At 37.1% G+C, this 19,864-nt stretch overlaps 1 protein-coding gene across 2 annotated transcripts in view; it reads right to left on the bottom strand.

The window, feature by feature from the left end:
* BABAM2 (BRISC and BRCA1 A complex member 2) overlaps positions 1-19,864 on the bottom strand; it is a 394,176-nt gene that overhangs the window by 332,648 nt on the left and 41,664 nt on the right. For both annotated transcript variants that reach the window (XM_066378625.1, XM_066378624.1), the window contains exon 3: positions 16,459-16,535. In XM_066378625.1, the coding sequence (XP_066234722.1) occupies positions 16,459-16,535 (77 nt within the window). The remainder of the gene's footprint in view (positions 1-16,458; positions 16,536-19,864) is intronic.

Genomic DNA, 19,864 nt, shown 5'->3' on the forward strand with positions numbered 1-19,864 from the left:
TGCTAATGTTTGCTGGAGGAGAAGTTTTGGTACCAGGAAAGTTTTAAAAGGAGAGGAGAAGAGGAAGGAAGCCATTTTTGCAGAGTGAGAGCAGAGAGAAGGCAGAGTGAGGAGCCACTGAGCCACTTCATCCACAGGTGTTGTAAGGTACCAAAAACTACAGAATTAATATTAATATTTTAAGAGGCTTGAAGAACATTTTATTAATTTGGGTTAAGGTGTGCAGAGAAATTGTGAGAATAGTCTCTGTACTGTGTGACTGGCATAACCAGGATGGCCCTTGGCATTGTATTGTAAATGTAAAGGGGAGGGAAACATGGATTCCCAGACATTCCACCACACCTGTGGGGAAAGGGGTGAATGGCTAGCCAGGTGCAGCAAGAGAAAAGCCAAAATAAACCTTTTCTTATAGTAATGAGCCATTTGTGGGCATTTGTCCCCACAGAAACTACCTCTCCTATGTGAATGCATGTGGTTAATACGTGTGACTCTGGACAGAGAGATGGCGGATAAACACTAGAAAATATAGGAATGCCTTTCAATATGTAAAGAGACATCTTTCTACCATTGTGTTGACTTATAAATTTTGTTTTCTCCAAAATGACATATGGCTTGCAAATTGAACATGGTCCTATCATGTTAAAGGACATATGACTATAACCAATAGTGGTAAAGGGCTCCTAATTGCAATTTTTGCTTCTGTACTTCCCACTTACAAAACTATAAAAACTAAGTAAAACAAAGGGCCAGCGCGCTCTCCCTCAGACCATTGTCAGAGTTGCCGCCGCTTGGCCAAGCTAGACAATAAAGCTTTGGTGTGTAATCGACGGACTTTGTTCGTGTCTTCAATATTTCGGGTCCCTCCGGATTAGGCTTAACAGAGTGCTAAAGGAGAGAAGAAGCCAAGATGGCAGGGAAAGAGAGAGAAGACAGTTTTGCAGAGTAAGAAGCCATGTGGGCAGATAGGGAACCAGAGTGAGGGGCTTTGGGACTGGTGGGGCTTTGACTCTAGGAAAAACCGGAGAAGATTCTCCTGGTTGTGGAACTAGAGAATGTGTCAGTAGCTTTGTGAGCATTGAGTGAAAAGGAAGTGCTTTCCCCTATGTGTTTGCTTGTTGGCCAGTACGAGACTTGAATAAAGGAATGGCCCACCATTTTTTGGCTCCACTGTTTCTTTACGGTCTGCCCAAATCTAATAGGAACCTGCATGTGCATGACCAAGATGGTGGTGACTACTGGCCATACAATATCAAATTCTCCCATTTTCTTAATCCAAAATTTCTTCCTTCATGCTATCCTTAGTGCTATCAGGATTTGGGCTTTTTCTATGATGATACTGCCTGACATCCATACAACTGACATAAACTTTACCTGCAGAAAGTTCACTTTCTTTCCTGTAAAGCAACACAATTTATTCTTTTCCCTTCATTTATCTTAAGAACCAGAATACAAAATAAACCAAGGGCTATACTAATGATGTCCCTGAACCTTACAGATGATTAAGTTTTTATAAAGATGAAAAGAAGAATCAGAAGTAGAAATGCTCTGTGCCATGATGGACTATTAAGAATACTATTGACCTCATGCATGAGTCTGTCTTCTCTTTAGAAATAGGTTCTTCTCTTAGAAGAACTAGGCTACAGGTAATTCCTATTCTTCATAAATAAAATCAGATTGCCAACATGAGACTTCTGAGTCATAAGACAGGCGGAAGATTGTTCACTTCCCTAAATTCCACAACATAGTTCACCCATTATGGCATGATAAATTGGATCAACTCAAATGATACATTTATCTTAACATTAAATTGTGAAGAAATGTGCTTTAAATATCTCTATGTTCCATAGTTTGGAAATCCAACGCAATTACTAAAGTCATATCCAAAGTGAGTCTTAATGGAAGTTGGAACAGGAATAGAAAAATTCTACTGTTAAGGGAAAGAAACAGAGAAAAAATAACTGGGCAATAACATGGCCTAAGTAATTAGACTATTCTTGAAAACCAAAGCCCAAAACAAAACATCTTATGTGACTAATGACTTAAGCACAACTTCATTTGCAAGAGTGGGGAAAGAGGCCTTCCACTAATGCACATATACGTATTATGGGAAAAACAGACAAGATTTCAAATGATGTCAAAAATCACTTAAGTTTTTGCCCTAGAGATCAACAAAATGGAAAGGGTAATCTCAAATTGCTACCCAGCACTTTTTGAATTTGCCAAAGTTTGAAGATTTTTGTTCTTTCAAAGGAAGAAAGCAGCAATGAATAACAATAGTGAACTTCCTGGCCTTAGGAAGAGAGAGGCAGGAGCTTTGCAGCTGCACTTCCTAGAGAAGTATACCAGCTGCCTTCTGCAAACTGAGATCAAATTGCCAAGAATTCACAGGACAGCAGTCATGATAGATGGCCTAAAACACTGATCTGTTGCAAAGAGGATGTAGTGCAAACCACACAGGAACTGACAGGAAACCAGCCCTCGGGCTGGCACTTACACATGCAAGAAGGCGAGGAATCCTGGACCTCTGACAGCCAAATTTCATCATCTTCCTTTGTAGGAAGAGTTATCCTTCAGAGCAGAGTCAGGAAAATGTCGTACAAAGATTTCTGGTGCCTATTCCTATTTGATAACACTGCATCCTGCCTGAACCAGTGGTTTCTTCATGTGTTAAAAGTCCATCTCAGGCCCTGCAAGTATTATTTGACCAAAAATCACATGTTTGCTGGCATCCACCTTCATTCTCTCAGCCATGGTACCACTGAATGCCATAAATGATTCACAGGCCGTGATGATGGTAAGAAGAAACACTAATATTTGGAGTTCACCAAATAATGAGTAATACTTCTGGAAGGAAAGAAACCATTATTATTGGCAGCCCAATAGGATGAAATTTTAATAATTGTTTTTAATATTAATATCCATTCCATAAAAATTGGCAAAAGGAAAACAATTGAGAAACATGTGATATTTGGCTTACTTATGCCTTATAAAAGTCCAGTTCATGCTCCAAGAAAAAGAATGAGTAGGATATCTATTACCTATTCCTAGACTTGCCTTCTGGACTCACTGCTGCCAACTTACTCATTCTCCCACACAACACTTTCCATACTAATTTTGACCCTTAAAAATCAAAAAGAAGTCTTGCCTTCTTTGCACCCAAATGCCAAAATGGAATCTTTTAGTATTTCACCTTTATAAAGGGAATGTTTGAAAACAGGCCTCTTTGGCTGTGACATCAGTGAGTTGCTGAGGCCTCTGAGGGCCGGAGGAAACATTCCCAGTCCCTCACAGCGCTGCTGTACTCCTACGGAGCAATCTGGCAATGGCCAGGGACCAAGTCTTTAAAGCTGTTTTATGGTATTTAACATATGGTCATAAATTGCTCAGTGCTCTAAAGAGGGGCTAAATTTGCCACCCCTATTGATGAGAAATGTTCTTATTTATTTAAATTTAGTGGCAAATTGGCACTTCTCCAGATGGAAAGGTTTAGGCTTAAGTACAAAGGAAGAACTAACTAGAGAGGAGTTGTAACTTTTCTAGACACTGAATGCAACCACATCCTCTTAGGCTCACAGCTCCACTATCAAACAGGGTTACCATACAGAATGACAACACTATGAAAAGATTCTAACTTCTAAGGCCCAAGGAAGGGGAAAACATAATATTTATTCAGAGTCCATAAAAACTTTTTTTAATCCTTTCTGTTAATCTTCAAGCTAACTGTATTCCCATTCATCTCTCTCTTCCCTTGTCCCCTCATTCCTCCAAGTTAGATGTATCTTGTCTTCACCTGAAATTCTATATCCACAAAACTCCCTGAAACTTCTGAAATCCTCTACCATCTACTTTTCTATTTTGCTGTATTTTTTGGTTGTTTATTTTTCTAATAGCTTTAATTCCCCATCATTAAAGATGATCCTACTAAAACATTTTGTTCTCTTCCTTTTACAACCTAGCCTGCAGCCAAAGACAGAAGAAAAACAAGGATTTATTTTTTGGTGGGGTTGTCACTAATGATATATTGAGAATGGTATCAAAGGGGAAATGTGAAGGCTCGCGCCACTTCTGGTTTTCTTTTTTATATGCTGATAGAGAACTGGCAGAAGAATCAAAGATGATTATTTTGCCCAACTCTGGAAATGTAAAGAAGAATTTCAACAAATTAGAGGTTTAATAGCAGCCTGGGCACAGTATTAAAACAACGGTGCTCTAAAGAATTAGTGGGCTAGTTATATATATCAGAAGTTTCACTTTTTAATTTCAATAGAAACAGATGTCATATCTACCACATAAATGAACACATATAAAAGTATAGATTTATTAAGAATCAATATATAAAAGTTAAGCCTGACCAGTGGTGGCACAGTAGACAGGGCATCGACCTGAGGCCCCAGGTTCAAAACCTCAAGGTCACCAGCTTGAGCACGGACTCATCTGGCTTGACCACAGGCTCACCAGCTTGAGTGTGGGTCGCTGGCTTGATCATGAGATCATCAGAATGGATCACTGGTTTGAGCCCAAAGGTCGCTGGCTTGAGCCCAAGGTACCCGGCTTGAGCAAGGAGTCACTGGCTCGGCTGGAGACCCAGTCAAGGCACATATGGAAGCAATCAATAAACAACTAAAGTATTGCAACTATGAGGTGATGCTTCTCATCTCTCTCTGTTCCTGTCTCTCTCTCTCTCTCTCTCTCAAAAAAAAATAATAATAATACAAATAATTAAATAACCTGTTAGCCTACATCTGTAAAACTGCATTTGCAATTAAAAAAAAAACTTTCCACAGGCCCTAGCTGGTTAGCTCAGTTAGTTAGAGCATCATGCCAAAACACAAAGGTTGTGGCCTTAATCCCTGGTCTGGGTATATATGGGAAGCAACCAATGAATGCACACTAAGTATAACAGATGAACGCTTCTCTCTCTCTCTCTCTCTCTCTCTGTCTCTCTCTCTCTTTTGCTCTCTTTCTCTTTTTTTAAATTTTTTTTATTTTTTTCCCCCCAAAGTGAGAAGCAGTAGAGAGGCAGACAGACAAGACTCCTGCATGCGCCCAACTGGGATCCACCTGGCATGCCCACCAGGGGGCAATGCTCTGCCACTCTGAGGCGTTGCTCCGCTGCAATCAGAGCCATTCTAGCGCCTAAGGCGGAGGCCACAGAGCCATCCTCAGCGCCCAGGCCAACTTTGCTCCAATGGAGCCTTGGCTACAGGAGGGGAAGAGAGAACTAGAGAGAAAGGAGAGGGGGAAGGGTGGAGAAGCAGATGGGTGCTTTTCCTGTGTGCCCTGACTGAGAATCAAACCCAGGACTTCCCCACTCCAGGCTGACACTCTACTCTCTTTCTCTTTTGCTCTCTCTCTCTCCCCCCTGCCCCGTCTCTCTAAAGTCAATCAATTTAAAGAAAAGAAAACGTTTCCACACACTCACACAGACACAATCTAGATGGCTTCACTAGTAAACTCTACCAAACATTTAAGAAGTGAATAAAATCAATGCTTCACAAATTCAGAAAACAAAAGAGGACTAAACACTTCCTAACTCATTTTATGAGGTCAGCATTACTCTGATACTAAAACCAAGTAAAGAATTACAAGAAAAGTACAGAATTACAACATCAAATATAGATGCAAACATCCTTTAAAACATATGTCAATCAAATCCTGCAATACATGAGTATTATATATAATGATCAAGTGGGAATAATCCCAGAAATAAAATATTGGCTCAACATTTGAAAATCAGTTTACTTACCATATTAACAGAAAAAAGGGTAAAGCCCATGATCATCCCAGTAGAGAAAAAGCATTTAACATATTAACATTCATTTCATAATAAAAACTCCCAGCCAATTAAAATTGATGGGAACTTTTTCATACTGGTAAAGGACACCTGAAATTGACAAGTGTACTTAATAATGAGAGACTAAACACCTTCCTCTTATGATTAAAAGTAAGGCAAGATGTCTGATCTCATTACTTCTACTCAACACTTTAGGAGGGCCCATTCATTGCAAAACATCACAAATAAGAAATATAAAGCATACAGAATGAACAGGAAGAGGCAAAACTATCTTTTCACAAGTGATATAATTGTTTTCAATTTTTCCATTGATTTGAGAAGTGAGGGAGGGAGAGAGAAAGAGAAGCATCAACTTGTTCCATTCAATTGTTCCATTTAGTTATACACTCATTGATTTCTCACATATGCCCTGACCCGAGATCGAACCTGTGACCTTGGTGCACTAGGCCCACGTTTTATCCACTGAGTAAACTGGCCAGAGCCTGTTATGATTGTTTTTAAAGAAAATACCTAACGAATCTACAAAAAAAGTTACTAGAAAAAATAAGTTAATTTAAAGACATAGCAGCATACAAGGTCAATATAACCAAAATCAAATATATTTCATAGATTACCAAAAAAAAAAAAAAAAGTCAGAAAAAGAAAGTTCAAAAAATTTTATATTATAAATTAGCATCAAAATATCTAGAGGTAAATTTTATAAAATTTGTACAAGAGCTGTTCACTAAAAACTATAAAATACTGAAAGAAATTAAAGAAGGCCTAAATAAATAAAGAGGTTATCATTTCAATCTACTGGAAAACTCAATGTTAAGATGTGAATTCTCTCCACAAAAAAAAAAAAATATGTGAATTCTCCACAAATTAACCTCCAGACTTAATGCAATCCCAGCAGGACTTTTGCAGATGTTTGACAAAGCTGATTCTAAAATGTCTATGGGAATACAAAAAACTTAGTGGGCCAAAACAACTTTGAAAAAGAAGTTGTAGGACTTACACTGCCTGATTTAAAGACTTACTAAAATGCTTAATCAAGATAGGATTGTATTCATGTAAAGATAGACATCAGTGGAATACAATGTAAAGTTCAGAAATGGACCCATACTTAAATGATTAACATAACATGGTCTAAATGAACTCAAAATGGATCATAGACCAAAATAACAAAGGTAAAAATATAAACTCCCTCATAGAAAGTCCTTAAGACCTTCAAGTAGGCAAATATTTCTTAAATAAGAAGCCAGATACATAAACAATAAAAGAAAAAATGTTAAACTGGACTTCAGTATTAAAAACTTCTGCTCCTGGAAAGGCACCATTAAGAAAATGAAAAGGGCCTGACCAGGCTGTGGCGCAGTGGATAGAGCACTGGACTGGGATGCGGAGGACCCAGGTTCGAGACCCCGAGGTCACCAGCTTAAGCGCGGGCTTACTGGGTTTGAGCAAGGCTCACCAGCTTGAGCCCAAGGTCGCTGGCTCGAGCAAGGGGTACTCAGTCTGTTTTAGTCCCCCGATAAAGGAACATATGAGAAATCAATCAATGAACAACTAAGGAACTGCAACGAAGAATTGATGTTTCTCATCTCTCTCCCTTCGTGTCTTTCTGTCCGTATCTGTCCCTCTCTCTGACTCTCTGTCTCTGCCACACACACAAAAAAAAAAAAAAAAGAAAAGAAAATGAAAAGGGAAGACAAAGTGGGAAAAAATACTGACAAACTACAAACAACTTTTTTCTAGACTATTCAATATATAAAGAACACATAACAGAAGACCAGCAATCTAACCAAAACATTGAGCAAAAGATTTGAACAGACACTTCACAACAAAAGATACATGAATAGCCAATAAGCGCATAAAAATGAAAAGTTAAAACCATAATGAGATACCACTATATACTCACTAGAAGACCAACAATACCAAACGTTAGCAAGAATATGGAGTAACCAGACTGCTCATAAATTGCTAGTAGGAATGTAAAATAGTACAACCACTTTGGAAAACAGGTTAGCAATGACTTATAAAGTTAAACATACACTTAGCTTATAACACAGCAAAACCACTCCTAGGTATTTACCCAATAAAATTAAAACATATCTTCACAAAAAGACATATAAAATGTAATAGGAGCTTTATTCATAACAGCCAAAAGCTGGAAACAACTCAAATGTCCTTTAATAAAAGAATGAAGTCTGTGGTTTATCCACACAATGTTATACTAGTCAGCAATAAAAAGTACTGATACAAAAAATAATATGGATGAATCTCAAAAACATCATGCTGAATGAAAGAAGCCACACACAAAAACTGCATAGCATTTGATTCCATTTATATAAAATTCTCAAACAGGAAAAATTGTTTTATAATTTCAGACAATAAAAGCTCTGAGAGGGAGGGTAGATGGTGACAAAAGACTAACTTATGGAGGGAAGGAAGCCTTCTATATCTTTGGGGGATGAAAATGTTATGTATTTTTACTGTGGTGTAGTAATTATAGGTGTTTATAACCACCAAAATTTATGTAACTACACACCTAAAATAGGTTCATATTATTATATGTAAATTATACCTCAATAAAGTTAGTATTAAAAAGTGGGATATAAATCTATATCTCCAAATTACTATATGATTAAATAAGATAATGTACATAAATAAACCTAACTTTATAAAAGAAATGCTCAGGAACTTAGTTTAGCAATTTATCAGTCATATTTTAATAAACTATAATCAGCATCAAAGCCAGATTTATTTATTTATATATATTTAGCTATAACTAAGCTGACTTTACAAATATAAGCTAATATTATTTGCTATTCTTAAATTTTTTTTCAAACATTTATGAATTTCAAGAAAATAAAAAATTCTGAAATACTAGAACAAAGGAATCCTCAAAATCTAAGGGAGAGAAAATGTCTAATCCACAAAATTAGCACTTCTTTTTTTTTTTTTAATATTTTATTTATTGATTTTTTAGAGAGGAGTGAGAGAGAGAGAAGGGGGAGGAGCAGGAAGCATCAACTCCCATATATGTGCCTTGACCAGGCAAGCCCAAGGTTTCGAACCGGCGACCTCAGTGTTAAAATTAGCACTTCTTACTTGCCTTTCAACAAGGTTTTTTTTAAAACATTCACGAAATCAAAGGTGACCTGCCTCCCTAATTAGCCTCTAAAAAGACCTTGAATGCTAGATAATAATCTTTAAGTATATGAATCATTTGAAAAGATAAAAATAAAGTAAAATGTACTATGCTACCAAGGAAAATTATAATGCCTCCCAGCATGATGCAAAATACTAAGTCGCTGACATAGAGTCCAACTTTTTACTTAGCTCAACTGTTAGAAGTCATAGTAAAAATGGTCAACTCTCCTCTCTGTGCAGGTGACCGTGGAGACCCGAAGAGTGCCAGCCCGAGAGCCGCCCAGGACGCGCGTCCATCAGAGCAGCAGATTAGTGAGTGCAAATGAAGAACCAAAAGTGACAAAACTAAACGAGCTGTTTTATTACTAAAGCCAAAGCACGAAGAACAAAATAAGAAAAAGAAAACGCAGGGTACAATTTGCAAATCACTGTGTGACCTGGACTGTTGTCAACTGAGATCTAATGGGGGTGAGGGGGACTGAGAGGCTGAAACAGCAGGCTGTGACAACCTTAAACACTAGACTAAGGGACTCAGTCACTATATTACAAAAGGCAAGGGACAAAGGGTTAAAGCAAAATGATTACTTGGTTAACATTTTCCAAACAGATTATTTATTTTAAACAATACGACAAGGAATTTTTCATAAAATAACATTGTCATCCCAAGGAAATTGCCAACAGCTATAGCCACAGCAGCCAGCTTTTGTACCTATTTGCCAAAGTTCAAAATAAAAGGTAAAATAATACACCAAACAAAGTACAAATTTCTTATTGGTGAGAATGACAATAGAATTTTAATCTCTTTCAGCTGGAGCACCAAACTCCCCCACTGGGACCTTAAGGTGCTCAGTTTGGTTAATATTAACAGCCATCAGTGTCAAGCCCTTGAATGTCTCTTCTCAGCGCTGCAGAAGTAAGTATTCAGAGGACAAAGCGCATTCTGAGTTACCATGCTGACTGTCTAAGACAAAGTACCATCTAATAGACACGAGATGCAAGAAGCACTGTGTTAAAGCATGTACACATACACACACACACACACACACACACACACACACACACACACAGCAGCAGCCAAAACACTTGAGACAGGATGAAAATGAAATTGACTTCAAGATTCAGTAAAGCAGAAGTTCTAGAACACTATATGCAATGTCTATAAAAATATCTGTATATGGGTGACCACTGTTTAATTAAATGGTATGTTCCATTTAAATAGCAGTTCGAAGATTGGTTTCATTTTGTTGTGTTCATTCTCCAAAAGATAAAAATATAAATTCGGCGATGTATTATTGAAGCCTCAGAAATGAATAGTAATTTTATACTGCTCCTCTGAGAACATGGGGGAGAATGCATTACTCAAATCAATCTTTTTTTTTTTCAGTTTTTCCTCTAAATGGAGGCTTTTCCTCTGGAATATTCAACTTCAAAATCTTTGGAGATAATTTTTTGGCATGACTTCTTCACTCTGTCACAAATGGCTTTGAAATATTCATCATTCCTCTCAAATGATAAACAATGCTATTGCTAATGCATTTCCATTAAAGTGGAAAATGTCTATAGTTTCATTTGGAAGTCCATGCCAACCTTGTGCTAAACTGGCCTCTAGTAACCAGGCTGATGATACAGGAACTCTTGGCTAAATTAGACTGGATCATCGGTAGACACCCAGTTCAAGCTGTCAATCAGACCCTCTCTCCCATGGATTTAGATTCCAAGACCACAATCTCTTACGGCCTTGAACTAAGTCACCACTTTAGGGGCTCAGGAAGCCATTACTACTCTATGTGAAGAAAAACAGAAATCTGGAGGGAAAAAGAGTAAAGTTAATATAGTGACAATAACATATGATGCAGGAGGAAGACACAGACAAACAAGGATACAGAGGCTGACTAGCTGCTATGATGTCTATGATCTTTCTAGAGTCCTTGGTTCCATTGCCTATGAAGAGTGGCTACACTTCTCGCCCTTGGGCCCCATGGAATTCATTTAATTTCTTACAATAACAAACAAATATCCTCTTTAATTTGTTTGTTCCAATGGTTTTCTTATAACTAAACAGTTCCTGATTAAAGTAAATTGTTATTATGAAAAACTGAAATTTTAAACAAAAGATGATTTCAAATTTGAAACCAATGTTAGCAAACCATTTGCTTTATTACCATTCACAGACTTGCTTGATATAACGTACAATATTTCAATAATCTCTCTTTATAGTTACTTAAGTGTCACTGAACAACTGTACAATTGAGAATACTTCAAAGTTCTGTCACTGCTTCATCAAATCTCATCATTGCCAGATCCAAAGAATGAACATGGTTCATTCATTTTACAAACACCTATGGAGCCCCTCAGAAAGCCAGGCAATACACCAGAGATTAGAAATAAAACATGAGCAAAATAGCCCATTCCCTGCCCTATTTAAATAAGGTACACAAAAACACAAACACAATTTCTTCAAGAATGCAGTGCTGTAGATCATGATTAGGATGGCTAATTTTACAAATATGCATTTATATGAAGTTCACTGATCTGCACCTGTGAATTTTGCAGATTGGTAAATTTTCACTCATATTGCTGGCATCATCCTAGACCTTAACATGTATTTTATTTAAGTCAACCTTGAATGCTGAAGATTCACTTTTCCAATCCTCTTTAAGTAAGTACCAGTTGTCTCTTCTTCAATCACGAAATTCAGGGACTTCTCTTAAATTCAGATCTCCTTTGACATTTTCCATAAGAATCTTACACAAATTGGTAACTTGTTCACTGTCCCAACACTGAAGAGTTGTCTCTTTACACTGAAAGAGCTGAGGAAACAATAACATTCCAAATGTACTGCAATCCTCTGGTTGTTTTATTTCAATTATTTCATTCTGAATGTGGGTAATTCTTACAGGAATCAATTTAGGAATTCCTGGGTAGAAATATTCCCTCCTTTGCATTAATTGTACAAAATTTCCTTTATTCACAGATGAAACATTTGTAGAACTGTTTTCTAAAATATTAAATATTCTGAAAAATGAAATTTGCTTAATGCTATTTTTACTAATGTGCTTTGAGGAAGTAGAGTAAAATATAAAGACAAATTGATAAGACTCTAAATCTGCCAGATACTGTACATCCTTCCTGTTTTCTAAACTGTTAAGAGCAATGTTCCAATTATAAATTTCTTATGTAATAAATAACTTCTAAAAACTGAATTTCTGATGGCCAAAGACTGATACAACTAATAGAATGTCACATCCTCTGAAACACTTTACTTCAACCAACAAAAATATGAACACTAAGAAAAAATAGTTTATGCATGAATTCATTTTATTTCTTCAACAAATACTTAATTGAATATCTTTACTATCCTAGGAATTGAAGATATAATTTAATAAACAAAACAATCTCCATCTCCAACTTAGTGTTTAAAGTTATGAAATAAAATTACCATAAGCACCAAATAGTTTGATTAAGCCTTGGTTAAAATTATCATTTAAACCTCACACCATAAGTTTTCAGTGGGAATTAATGAGAAACTTTAAAGTTGTATACTACGATCAATGCAAAACCCTCCCTTCCATTAAATGATAATGAAGAAACAGCAAGATAAAAAGACCAAAACAATAGAAGAGAAGAGTGGCAACTGGCAGATGAGATATTTGAACAAATTCCTAGAAGGCAGAATGCAGACAGAAGAGTAGTACTTGATGAGACAGGGCAGAGAAAGCGCTGGCTGCAATAACATGAAGGAGAGGCTACTGATGAGGAGGAAGCCATCTGCGCTGGTAAATCCATAAAAACTTACAGCCATTTGGTGTCAGGAGAGGCAAGAATGAGACATGGAGCTAAGATCTGGGAGATTTATAATTAAAAACACCACAAGAGCACACCTGACCAGCTGGCTCAGTGACAGAGTGTTAGCCCGGAGTGTGGAAGTCCCGGGTTCGATTCCCAGCCAGGGCACATAGGAGAGGCGCCCATCTGCCTCTCCACCCTCCCCTCTCTCCTTTCTCTCTGTCTCTCTCTTCCCCTCCCACAGCCAAGGCTCCACTGGAGCAAAGTTGGCCCAGTTGCTGAGGATGGCTCCCTGGCCTTGGCCTCAGGCGCTAGAATGGTTCCAGTTGGAACTGAACAATGCCCCAGATGGGCAGAGCATCGCCCCTTGGTGGGCATGCTGGGTGGATCCTGGTTGGGCACATATGGAAGTCTGTCTGCCTCTCTGCTTCTCACTTCAGAAAAATACAAAAACAAAAAAAAAACAAAAAAAAAAACCCACAGGAAATAATCTATTTACTATCGATATAAGAAACAGCCAAACCTGTAGAGAATTTTTATAAGAGTTTCTTTGAGCCAAACTGCCAACATATGCCAGCCAGGGAGCAAAATTCCAAATGTTCCTGCAAAATGATAGTTTTGAAGCACCTTTTATGCATTTGAAATTAAGGAAAGGACATATAGAAGACTGAAGAAAGCAAGGAGGGGATTGGATTATGGTATAGTTAACAAGGTTATATGCTCTCTTGAGGGTTGATACTCCCTTAGAGGTATTTCAAAGGTGTGCTAACCTAGATGCACAAGAACAATTGACAGGCTGGCGTGAAACCTTACACTAAAGAAGTTACAGGCATAAATGATGCTTTAGACCAGATTAATTTGATATTTTTAAAGCATTTCACCCCAAAGCAACAGAATATACATTCTTTTCAAGTACACATTAAAACAGCATTATTTACAAAAGCCAATATATGAAAGCAACCTATGTGCCCAGGAATGAACGACTGGATAAAGAAGAGGTGGTATGACTATACCTCAATGAAATATTACTTGGCTATGAAAAAGAATGAAATTTAACCATTTGTGACAACATGGATGAACCTAGAGAGTATTATGCTAAGTGAAATAAGTCAGATAGAGAAAGACAAATACCATGTGATTTCACTTATATGTGAAATCTAAAGAACAAAATAAATAAACAAATAAAATAGAATCAAGCTCATAGATACATAGAACAGACTGATGGTTGCCAGAGGAGAGTGAGTTGGAAAGTTGAGTGATAAAGGTTATGGGATTAAGAAATATAAATTGATAGTTACAAAAAAGTCACAAGAATGTAAAGAACAGCATAGGGAAAATAGTCAATAATGTTGTAATAACTATATATAGTACTAGGTGGGTACTAGACTTGTGGGGCTGGAGGAAATGGATCACTTCATAAATTATATAAATCTCTAACCACTATTCTATACACCTGAAACTGATATAAAAGACTGTATGTCAACTCTAATTATAAAATTTTTAAAAATAAATTAAATAGACCCTGGCCAGTTGGCTCAGTGGTAGAGCATCAGCCCGGCGTGTGGATGTCTCTGGTTTGATTCTCGGTCAGGGCACATAGGAGAAGCGACCATCTGACCATCTGCTTCTCCACCTCCCCTTCTCTCTTTATCTCTCTCTTCACCTCACGCAGCCATGGCTCAGGTGGAGCAAGTTGGCCCTGGGCACTGAGGATGGCTCCATGGCCTCGCCTCAGGTTCTAAAATAGTTCGGTTGCTGAACAATGGAGCAACGGCCCCAGATGGGCAAAGCATTGCCCCATAGGGGGCTTGCCGGGGGAATCCCAGTTGGGGCGCAAGTGGGAGTCTGTCTCTCTGCCTCTCCACTTCTCACTTAAAAAAAATTAAAAATAAATAAATAAAATAAAGAAGTTATTAGCCTAGCGCATTACTATCTACCATAACCTACCCAATTAGGAATTTATGATTATTTATTATTAGATCAACCTATGAGATTACTTTCCATAGAACTCTTTTTTTTTGTTTATAATACTCACCCCCCAAAAAATGTCATGGTGGCCAGATGTGTAACCCCAGAAAATACAGGGGATTTTCTAAAGAAATAGAAGAAGGCCCTGGCCAGTTGGTTCAGTGGTAGAGCATTGACTCGACATGTGAAAGTCCCAGGTTCAATTCCCAGTCAGGGCACAAAGGAGAAGTGACTATCTCTTCCCCTCCTCTTTTTCTCTTTTTCTTTCTCTCTCTTTTCCCCATGGCTCAACTGATTTGAGCACATTGGCCCCGGGTGCTGAGGATGGTTCTGTGAAACCTCCACCTCAAGAACTAAAAATAGCTCGGTTGCAAGCATGGCCCCAGGTGGATAGAGCGTTAGCCCCAGACGGGGGTCAAAAGGTGGATCCCGGTCAGGGTTCATGCAGGAGTCTGTCTCCCCTCCTATCACTTAAATTAAAAAAAAAGAAAAGAAGAAATAGAACAAATTATTTAAGGGAGAGCTACAACAGTTAAACCCTAAAATATAATACACAGGAGTTGCTCACACTAACTGCTAGCCCACCATTAACCCACACACTCAGTAGCCCAGCCTACACAGAGTTCCAATCAGAGTTTCATTGCCTGCCTTAAATATAAATGGCCAATCAAAAGCGTCTTTTATTTGAAGAAAGGCTACAGAACAACAGCGGGGGAAAGATGATAAACAAAAATATAATCCCTGGGATACATGAAGATAATTCAGAAAACAGAAGAAAATTTAAAAGAACAAAAAACTATATCTTTTTTATCTTCTATATTCATAGAACAAGAACAAGATATTGTGAAAGAGACACAGACAGCAAGAGCAAGAAAGAGCTCTTAGATATTAAGATACCTAATAATGACTGTTAATAAAAAATTAACAGAAGAGCTACAGGAAAGATGGAGGGTGGAGGGAGAAATGGAATCTGAGAAGTTATTTGAGACTATGTTGCAATGAGATAAACACCTGTTTACCAAGATGTAATTTTGGAGAAAACAAATTTCTTAATACATATATTCTACAAAACAAGGTCAAATCCAAGAGAATAATGAACTAAATCTCACAGTGATAACTGTGCAGGAGTAGACTTGCAGAGCAATCATTCAAGAATTTAGACAAAGACCAGAAGACAATTACAGATTTAGAATAGATAGTAAGTTATCAATCTTGACTATGCAAAAAGAAAATAATAGAAAACAAAACCTGGGAGGTAAAAGAAGAGGAATGGAAGGGCGAGCAGGAGCTAATATCTTCATCTTATAAAGTTGGGAGCCAAAAGACACTATGGTTATAGGAAACTAAATATCGTAATAGCATACTAAAGTGCTCATCGTCATCGCGTAGAACTATGTTTAAGAAATAACAGTGTGAACACAGTGCCAGGCACTTACAAAGAATTTTTACGGGCTGTTCGTTGAACTGTACAACACAATGCTTAAAATGATCCATTAAGAAAATGTTTTAAAGATACAGGGTAACCAACACAGGAACCAGTAGTGGTGATATAATTATATCAAAGAGGAAGAGAAGAGAGAATAAAGGGTGCAATGAAAATAGGCTGATGCCTCCTGAATCAGAGCAGGAAGTCAAAAGATAATACCTAACAGTGATAGGTCAAGAAACAGAAGCATATACATATTATTTAAGTATATGGACCATCACAGAAGAACTAAACACTAAAACGATTTCTGTAATCTACATTTTTAGGAAAATAGTGATCATTTACTTACATTTTAATGTCTCTCCAGCATATGGTATGTGCAATTTAAATCGGTCACAGTTGGGTCCAGGAGTCAATGACGTGCAGCTTTTAAAAAAAAAGAAAAAGATTTTTTTTAACCCTACATATTTAAGATATTTAATAAAGTAAATTTAAAAAACAAATAAATAAAAGACTAAAACAGCTTATAGAACAAAAGAAAAGCCCAGAGTGGTCATTGAGGCCAAGACAGTAAGATGTACCCTAAAACAAATAATTCCTCTATGTCGCAAAAAAACTTACATGCCTCTAACAACAAACACACTGCTTCAACTATTCCTCTCAAAGTAGCATAATCCTCTTTTAAAACAGGTATATCATCCAAAAGAGGTCTGTAGTTTTTTATGCCAAGAACTATAAAACAAGAGTGATTTTATGGTTGTATTTTAAAGATGGACTCTAGCTTTCACTCAGTTCTCAAAGAGCCCACTTTAGGCCTTTTTCTGGCACCAGATGGTTTTCTCTCCTTTCCTGACTGTAAGGCGCTTCCTCTAGATGTGTGTGCCCCACAACGTATGTGTGCAGGAGAGCACAGTGCCCGCACTAAGGTTCGGATACAATGCGAATTTGAAAGGACCAGGTCTCAACCGTTGGTATTTTTTTAAATCTGTTAGTTCACAAATTCTATACAGTGGTCCCTTGTCTATCACGGGGGTTAGCTTCCAGACCCCCTGGGTGAAAATCCACGAAGTAGCAACCTTATATTTTATAATTTATATATATTTTCACTGTTTTCAATTTCTCAATATATATTTATCTTGTTTTCAATTTTTTAGGCTAGAAAATGCTTATTTTACCACAAAAATAATCAAAATAATAAATATATAAAAATATCTTTGTTCCGCAAAATCCTGCAATATAGCAAAAAATCCACAATACAAAATTAGATATATACAGTTTAAAATACAATGAGACCACGAAAAGTGAACTGCGATATGGCAAGGAATGCCTGTAATGTCCTTTATTCTTTTACAGATTTACTTCATGAGATATCTTTCAAGATATTACAAGTCATACCTTCAACCGTATAATAGCAGTATGTTAATTAATAAAATATTAATAGTATATGAAGATTGAGGAAATTATCTTCATTTAGTTTTTAAAAAGTGAGGTATTCAAATTATAAAGCCAAGCAAGAAGGCTAATTTTCTTTCAGAATTCCAAAACATGCTAGATACATATATTTATTCCAACAATACTTTCATTCCATAGGAAGTATTGTTGGAATAAATATATATATATCTACCTTAGATGGCTACTGTGAAGGGTAACAGTCATTTGAAAATAAATTTGAGAAATGCTGGCTCTAAAAAAATCTAACTTAGACTTCTTAGATTGACTATTAATTTTGACAAAATGATTTGAATGTAAAAGAGAAAAGAATCAAGACAAACATTAGCTCAGATGGAATTAATATAAATCACCAGGTTGGTTGTTTATCTTTATGGACCAAAAAAAAGAAACACAGCTGTTTATAAACTACACAAGAAAATTGCATTAGTAATTGCATACTATCATATTTTAATTTTTCACAGGCTTTGAGAACACGTTCTCCTTTACCTTTCACTAAAAACAATTCTGTCGCGACCCAGAGGTTGAGAACCGCTGCTTTATGTTGTACTCTTTCTAGTATATAGCACAATAGTTATTTGAAAATGCATATATTATAGCATTAAAAATATAAAAGTATAATCTAATGACAGAAATGACCCTACAAGAAACACTAAGAATTTTCTTACATATTCAACCAGTGATGCTTTAAAATAATTTAAATAAAACAACATTCATAATCAAGTGCCTTTGGGCTTGAAGACCAAATTATCTATCTCTGAAGTTATTAATAATACAGGAAATCCTCAGGATTAATCTGATTGTAGTTTGTTGGAATAAGTCATCCTTCTTCAATGTGAGATTAGTTTCTGAGCTGTTACTTTCGCTGTTGGGCCACACTTTATATGACTTGCTCTGGGCTTTAACCAGGACCAGGAAAGTGTTTTGTGCTGTGACCTTCACCTTCCTCCTTACTATTTGAACATCTGGTTCCAGCCACCTCAGGCTGTGAAAAGGACATATTTCCCTCTCAGTGATTCATTCACTGAATTTTTCACTTTGATAAGAAGTACTGAGCATTCTTCTAAGTGTCAGGAATACAGGGTGGATAAGACAGGCAAGATCTACAATTTCATGTGACTTAAATTCTGGCAAGGGAAGAAAGAAACACAAGAGACAAATATATAAAATGGCTTAAGAGTGCTAATGTTACAAAGAAAATAAAACATGCTGTAATAAATCAGGAGCTACATTACACTGGACCATTGGGAGAAACCTCTGGAGCAGGTGAAATCCAAAACCTGAGTAACCCAGAGGGGCCGACCGTGTTCTAGGGAAGAACATTCCATATTTGCGGGAAGCAATCTTGATCTGCCTGGGCAAGGCAGTGACAGCAGAGTGAATGAGGGAAAGGAGCAAACAATTAGGACAAGGAGTACGCAAGGGACAGAATTACAGTCTTATACGTAGTGGCAATTAGTTCAGGCTTTATTCCAAGTGCAAAGAAGGGTTTTAAGAAGAGTAATATCTGATTCTTTGCTTTTAAAGGATCACTCTGTTTACTATATGGGAAAAGGGACTAGGACTCTAAAGAGGTAAGACAGATCGGGAGATCAGATAGGAGTCCATTTCAGGCGAGAAAGATGATGGATACTTAGACTAGGGGAGCAGCAGAGGCAATGGAGACAGATTCACTCAATAAGGTGATCAGGAGAGAGGTAAGTTGAGGGAGAAGGGAAATCAGGAGTGTAAAGCAGAGGTTTTCAACCTTTTTCATTGCATAGCCCATTAACTAATTACTAAAATTCTGCAGCACACCAAAAAATATACTTTTTGCTGATGTGACAAAATAGATAATTTATTCACACTATATGGCTATCGTTGTGTTGGCTGTTGTAATTCTTTTTTTATTTGACAATCTGAAAGAAAAAGAGGTCATTGTCCCTGACTAAATAGTCAGGTATTGCATGTTTTAAAAATTCTAATAGCACACCAGTTGAAAAGCGCTGATGTCAAGTACAAAATGATAACCAAATCTTATATGGAAAGAGAGCCAGATTAATAGGTGGGCTAGCCAAACTTCACCAAAACATACTTTAGGGAGAGTGCTGCATGTTGTTGGTAAGATCACTCGGAATGAGGATGGGGATGAGGTAATACACTCCAAAAAGCATAACCAAGTTAATCTCCAGTTAACTGCAGGGTTTCTGTTTTGCTGAGAAGAATTACAAATTTGGGGCCAAGAGCTGAACTAGTCAAGGCAACAGAGGAAAGGTTAAACCACCAGCAGGTCTCTTTCTCCTACAGAGCACTCAGCTTCTCCTCCA

This window comes from Saccopteryx leptura, chromosome 3 (genome assembly GCF_036850995.1).
Source record: "Saccopteryx leptura isolate mSacLep1 chromosome 3, mSacLep1_pri_phased_curated, whole genome shotgun sequence".
In the NCBI taxonomy this organism is placed as follows: Eukaryota; Metazoa; Chordata; class Mammalia; order Chiroptera; family Emballonuridae; genus Saccopteryx; species Saccopteryx leptura.